The sequence below is a fragment of the Rhinichthys klamathensis genome, unplaced genomic scaffold (genome assembly GCF_029890125.1).
Source record: "Rhinichthys klamathensis goyatoka isolate OS25496 unplaced genomic scaffold, OSU_Roscu_1.1 h1tg000259l_1, whole genome shotgun sequence".
NCBI lineage: Eukaryota > Metazoa > Chordata > Actinopteri > Cypriniformes > Leuciscidae > Rhinichthys > Rhinichthys klamathensis.
The window spans coordinates 512,888-520,000 of record NW_026606781.1 but is presented as its reverse complement, the minus strand read 5'-3'; the positions used below and the strand labels follow the sequence as shown (position 1 = coordinate 520,000).

The following is a 7,113-nucleotide window of genomic DNA, read 5'->3' as shown; positions in this document are numbered from 1 at the left end:
CAGTATTCGAAGCTCCAGTTTAAAGTAAAAGCTCCGTATTGTCATAAAAGTAGTACTTCCATGTTTACCTCGCCAAAGTATGATACAAGTGGAGAGATTTCGCAAATTGCTGGGGGGTCTTCATTCTGTGCCATACTGAAAAAGAAAGAGTAGACCAAGTCAGCCATTGTAAACCACACATACCCTGCTGTCCATTTTAGGAACTGCCTCAAAATAGTTCATTTTCCACATGAACGGGTAAATTCCTTTCGGGTTAAACCAGTTGGAAGGTATTGGATTCATAACGAGAATGGTGTTGATTTTTTAAAATTTCTAGGATTATAATACTTCAGGAAATTTACATTAACCCAAATTTACCCCAAAATAGTAATTCTGTCATCATTTACTCACACTCAAGTTCCAAACTTGCTGAACACAAAAGAATATAATATTGAAGAATGTCTGTAACCAAATAATTGATGGGCCCCATTGACTTCCCTAGTATTTTTTTCCCACACTATGGAAGTCAATGGGGCCCCATCAACTGTTTGGTTAACCATATTCTTCAAAATATATTTTGTGTTCAGAAACTTGAGAGTGAGTAAAGGATCACAGAATTTTCATTTTTGGGAAAGGAAAATGAAAAGGAAAACTTAAAGGAAAAGGATTTTTTTTTTTTGACAAATTATGACATTTACATTAAAGGAATAGTTAACTCATTGTGTCATCAATTACTCACTCTTCTCATGTTGTTCCAAACCCATAACACTTTCGTTCATCATCAAAACACCAATAAAGATGTTTTTAATGAAATCTGAAAGATTTCCGTCCCTCTAATTGAAGGTCTATTTACCAAAATTATGACGCTTCAAAACATCCATAAAGAGATCGTAAAAAAAAAAAAAAATCCATATGAATTGAGTGGTTTAATCCAAGTGTTCTGAAGAGACATGTTTGTTCTCGTGCGTCAACCAAGTACGTTTGAGCTTTTGTTCAACGTATTTTAGCAATATATGTATATAATTATCTATGTACAGAATAAAAGCCTAAATTCAATCTGTTGAATTACCTGAGATCATGTCTCTTCAGAAGCCTTGGATTAAACCACTCGTTTCATATGGATTTCTGAACGTTTTGAACGGTCATAGTTTTAGGTAAATACATAGACTTTCAAAGGAGTGACAGAAATCTTCATTTGTGTTTCAAGATGAACAAGGGTCTTATGGGTTTGGAATGACATGCAACTGAGTAAGTGATGACAGAATTTTCATTTTTGGTTGAACTATCCGTTTAAGTAATTTTGAAGACACTATCCAAAACAATCTTTGGTAAAAGGTGCCTTATTTACTTTAAGTAAATGACTTAAAGGATTAGTTCACTTTTAAAAAAACTTTTGCTGATAATTTACTAACCCCCATGTCATCCAAGATGTCCATGTCTTTCTTTCTTCAGTCGAAAAGAAATGAAGGTTTTTGATGAAAACATTCCAGGATTTTTCTCCATATAATGCACTTTACTGGGCAGCAAACGGTTCAAGGTACAAAAGACAGTTTCAGTGCAAACTGCAAACTGTTCAAAGGGCTTTAAACGACACCAGACGATGAATAAGGGTCTTATCAAGCAAAACGATCGCTCATAAAAAAATTACAAAAAAAATAAAACAAAATTACGTTTTATAAGCTCAAATGCTCGCCTTGGTCTGTTCTGTGTGACTTTCCTGTTCGAACTCGTTCATCAAAATGAACGAATCTTTTTCCGAGGCAATTCGTTCATTTCGTTCGTTAAATGAATCAAATGACGCGTTAAATGAATCAAATGACTCGAAAAAAGATTTGTTAATTTTGATGAACGAGTTCGAACAGGAGAGTCACGAACGTGCATCACAGAACAGAGCAAGGCGAGCATTTGAGCTTATAAAACTTAAACTTTGTTATTTATTTTTGAAATGACCGATCGTTTCGCTTGATAAGACCCTTATTCATCGTCTGGAAACGTTTAAAGCCTTTGAACAGTTTGCAGTTTGCACTGAAACTGTCTTTTGGACCTTGAACCGTTTGGTGCCCAGTAAAGTGCATTATATGGAGAAAAATCCTGGAAAGTTTTCATCAAAAACCTTAATTTCTTTTCGACTGAAGAAAGAAAGACATGGACATCTTGGATGACATGGGGGTGAGTAAATTATCAGCAAAAGTTTTTTTTAAAGTGAACTAATCCTTTAATATTTTCTTATTTTATGAAGGGTATTTTGTGTTATCACCTGTGTTTTGAGGGGATGGGTTTATCTTGTTCATCCTGGAAGCTTGCACCAGCTGCCAGAGCCCAGCGGTAATGTTGCGCTAACAAGGATCGGCGTGCTGTAGTTGGTGTATCCAGAGGAGCCCCATCAGCATTTTTCAGGGGTGAGAATTCCTCTTCTCTCAACACCTCAAAGGCGACAAATTTCCTGCAAGAAGAGACTATGATAAGGAAGATGGCAATTTCCAAACTTGCCAAAATTAACACTAGCAGTAAACACACTTTGAGAACTTAAAGACGTCAAAGACAAATTTCTCCATTTTGATGCCATTGGGTTTGGTTGGTTTCACCAGGTTTCCCTCTCCATCCACAAATGCCACTTTTTTGATTGCCACATGCTGCTTCAGCTGACACTCAAACTTTCTGCAAGGAAAAAGCATTGAAAGAGGGATTATTTTGTACAAAGGGCTTTGTTTGCAGATTAATCCGAGATAATACGTTGCCAATTCTTTAATAAAATGCTCGTATTCTGAGACTATGTGCTATTTGGGATTAACCTCAAAATTGACTATGCAAACAGTTACATCTTGGATGTATTAGGATATACTAGGTGTCCCTGTACAGGTATAACTAATCTTGTACCTGTACATTGACAAAAGTCGATAAAAGTTCTAGTCTTCTTGATATTGCGCATCCTACTCCTTGTTATTATAATACAGTATAACAAAACATTATAATTTATTATATTATAGCAAAAAAAAAGCCATTTATGGACCATGGTTGAGTTTACACATAAGAAACACTTTACACATATTGTCGATGACATACTCAGCCACTTCCTTTAAGAAACCTTGTGTAAAAAAGTGGTTGCAGATGTTCCCAGCACTGAACAGAAGCTCTCCTCCTGGGCCTCGCAGCTCTGAGGTCTCTGGTTGGATCTCACTGTACTCAATCACCTGATACAGACCGTCCACACGACATACCACTCCAACAGGCTCTGCAGGATAGGCCTTATCTACCACCTGACCAGAAAAAAGGTAAACATAGCTAACTGGATGCAAAAACAATAAATAAAAATAAACTAATAATGGTAAAAAAAAAAGGAAAAAGGATGGTATCCAATTCAGGCCTACAAGCAGTATATTTTTACCTTGGCACCACAGTCTGCTCCTTTGTTTACACAAAAGCCAATAAAGACTGGGTCTGCCAGCTTCACCAAGATGTTGTCTACACAGTACACGTGAAGATACTCCACACCCCTTCTTTCCATGTCCTCTAAAATCTTGTTGTCCACTAGGGCACGATAGAGGCCGCCGTTTCCATCTGAAGTGGGCAAGAAAAATATAATTTTATTTAAATGTATTTTTATTTTATTTATTTCTGAACTACCTATTACTAATTAAAAAAAACAACTAATAAATAACATACAAAATTAGAATTCCTTCCGAAGCCAAACAATTTTTCTCTGACCTGGTGCCATGGCTATTTTGCTTTTCTTCTCCAGGATGATCTTTCCATCAAAGTCAACTGCTGGTATCATCCTTTGCTCAAACATGACCACATTGGGTGGACATAGACCGAAATATTCATTGTCTTTGAAGAAGTTCTCTGTGGGTCCCAGGGTGAATTCACTGGTCATTATATACCTAAACACACATCATTTAAAAACACATAATTTAAAAACAATTCAATACATGTTCTTCTGTTATTTGGAGGTTGTTTATGGATAAATGCATTAGGGTTTCTTCAACTACAAGCACTGTCCCAGGGGTAACAGATCTTTCTTTTTATAAAAAGTTTTTTTGTTTACCATGTCAATATTATATTACCACTTTCCCAGACCTTCAAATATGAAAACCCAACATATAATTATTATTATTATTATTTATTAATAATTTCCACCATTAAATTCTGTTACATTTACATTTATGCATTTGGCAGACGCTTTTATCCATTTGGCAGACGCTTTTATCCAAAGCGACTTACATTGCATTTCAAGGTACACATTTACATTCTAATCAGTTCTTACTTTCCCTGTTAAACACTACATAATTTCCACAATGTGCAGGAAATGACATTTGCTGGTCCGGAAAAATGACCCAACATCCACGGGGCCAAAAGTGTTTATAGTTGCAAAACACCCACATGTGGACTGCAACTAAAAGAACCATACCATGGTACTGTGCATTTACAACCATGCTTTACTTTGGCCAGCTCTTGCACCTTCTGGATACGCTCAGCCTGGAGCTGGTACAAGGTTTTCCCACTTGGAAGTCCAACGTTGTACATGCCCTTGGGATATGACACTCCAAGTCGAGTCCCCTGACCACCAGCTAACAGCAAAACAGCCACTCTGCCCCGTGAAATCTGCAATAACCCTGAAGAAAGAAGTCTTTTAATGTGCGTTAAATCAATGCCATGCTACTTTTGAACACATTGCAACAGTATTGTACATTATTTTGAACGTTAGAGTCAAAACGAGCTCTTGTACCTTCATCACCCCACATCTGAAGTGTTTCTTTGTCACTTTTACGCACACTTCCAATGAACTCTGGAGGAACGGGCTCCATCCGCTCGTCTAGCCGACCATCAGCACTCGAGTGTCGGCTTGCAGCCGCTGCAGCTGCTCGGCAATGCTCGAGTAACTCTTCGGGCTGAAGCTGAGATATCTCCTCCAGAATTGTATCCCTTTCTTCCGCACAAAGTTCAGCCCAAAACTGTAAAACATGACTCTGCCCTGCAGTTTCTAACCTCGCTTTAGCTTCCTCGAATGACAACATTTCTCTACAAGAAGACCAACACATTAAGGATATGACAACAATCGCCCAGTCGAGTCGACTCTCGTATGAGTCCGGATCCTGTTTTCACTGCCTGCAACTCGTGACCAGTGAACATTATCGCTGGAGTGGCATATAATAGTTGAAATAACAGAAAACCAGTCAGGGAATATTCAGTTTGGGAACTCCCTTTAGGCACATAGTGGCTGACTGTGCCTCAAAACCTAGCAGGCTACCTAGCTCTTTACTCGCAGCTCGAATCAGTGCTGCGCTGACTCGGAACGTCCCAAATGCTGTCTAGGTAGGCAGCTCAGCAGGTTTCGAAACACATCCAGTATTTACTCTAGAACTGAGGATGAATGACTTCCTCAGAGAGCAAACCGCTGTCATGTGATTAGTCCTGCGCTAGTCTGCTGAGTCGCTCTTCTTCTTCTTCATCTTCATCATTCAAATATTACCACATTAACCCTGTAAAAAACAAAATGAACTAATATTGACTAGAAAAAATGTGTTATTATATTCAGTTTTTAAATAAACTTTCAAAGAATAAAGTCTCATTTGGAAGAGCAAAGTAACCAATATGGTGGAATGCCAACCTTCATAAACAGAATCAAGAATAACTTTATTTAACCTTATTGTACAAACATAAATATTTCCGCTCTACATTCAGTTTATGCATTTTACAGAGGACAGTTTATTTTCCAGTAAACATTCTTGCATTGATTTGTACATCTCAGCATCAACTAAAACTTCACAGATGTGTCATCACATCTAGATATGTTTAGATATGTTTTGCAGTACAGATATTTGGATATTTCATTAACATGTATGTTTATGATATTCAGGGGACCCCAGCAACAGTACATTTTGATATACACGGCAAACACCGTGCATTCAAACTCACAGAAGCCGTAACACGGCTACCAAAACAGCTGAACAGTAAGGCAATAGATTACAGGGAGTCTCAGAGCGGCATTCCTTGATTGTGTTGAACACCACAAACAAACATAAATCTAAAGCCTTTAGTCTCAGGACTACCACACAAATGGATCTAGCCCACAAGTTCAGAGCAGTCCAAAGATTTCTCCTGTAAAAGGTGCAAAATGCAAAACAAACAAAAAAAATTGAAAGCTGCATTCATTATGAGGCAGGCTCAAATACAGCTTTTAAAGCCCTGTAAAGACTTCACAGTGCAATTTGTGCATATTCAGACAAGACACACATACATGCATTACAAAGAATGAATTGATTCAAAGGGAATTGGGCCACAGCTGAGTTCTGTTCAACTACCACCGGGACACTGAAGGGTATTTGCTATTTTTTCACCGATCAAAGTCATGTATTGAAGCTTGAAAAAGGCAAACTGTTAGGCCTGCACAAACTCAGTCATACAAGTTATTTATGTTTATATGCAGATTTCAGTTCCAGAGCTCAGTGGAGACGAGACTAAGGAGGCACATCTGCACATGAGTATTGGAAACCACTAAATTCTCCCTGAGAATCAAATCATTAGAAAAATATTTCAGCCATTAACACCATCTCCCTACGTTTCCCCCAGAGTCTAAAAGCAGCTTTATTTTATTTATAATGAAGGCAACTATATTAATACTAAAGTTTTGTAGAACAACAAAGGGCAAAAACCCATTGAACTAGAGGGATTTTGGGCTTCACATGCAATAGCTTTAAGTGCAACTTATTTTTTCTTTTTCAATAAAAAAAATGCACATTTGAAACATTGGGGTGCCTATATCCTGACAAATGTCATATCCAAATATACAAGATATTTGCCGACTGCTGCAGAGTAGAGTCATTAGCAACTACATTGTTCAAAAGAAATCCTAACTTAAACCTCTCTAGTGTTTTCTTTACAAAAACTTAAACTTTTTCCCCCCAACCTGATACAAATATTAAACATAAATGCTGAAAATAATATATTTACTTAAATCACAACCACTACAACTACTGAATATCATTCCATTATAAATCCTCCTAAAAATTCAAGTCTGGTTTATTTTTTATTAAAATAAAGTGCTTAAATATGTTACTTGACTAGAGTGTTATAGTCCTGTTTGAAAGGTTAACAAACTAATACTGGTGAGAAGTTATATTTACACTGCAGTTG

At 37.2% G+C, this 7,113-nt stretch overlaps 1 protein-coding gene across 1 annotated transcript in view; it reads right to left on the bottom strand.

Annotated features, from left to right (window-relative positions):
- The window catches only part of uap1l1 (UDP-N-acetylglucosamine pyrophosphorylase 1, like 1), a 5,523-nt gene extending 399 nt beyond the window's left edge, over positions 1–5,124 (bottom strand). Inside the window, exons 1-8 of the mRNA XM_056267430.1 lie at positions 4,706–5,124; positions 4,388–4,592; positions 3,685–3,860; positions 3,365–3,537; positions 3,043–3,236; positions 2,497–2,637; positions 2,237–2,422; positions 69–135 (exon numbers count right to left, since the gene is read on the bottom strand). Coding sequence (XP_056123405.1) covers positions 69–135; positions 2,237–2,422; positions 2,497–2,637; positions 3,043–3,236; positions 3,365–3,537; positions 3,685–3,860; positions 4,388–4,592; positions 4,706–5,018 — 1,455 coding nt within the window. The 5' untranslated portion in view covers positions 5,019–5,124. The remainder of the gene's footprint in view (positions 1–68; positions 136–2,236; positions 2,423–2,496; positions 2,638–3,042; positions 3,237–3,364; positions 3,538–3,684; positions 3,861–4,387; positions 4,593–4,705) is intronic.
- Between the last annotated feature and the right edge of the window lie 1,989 nt (positions 5,125–7,113).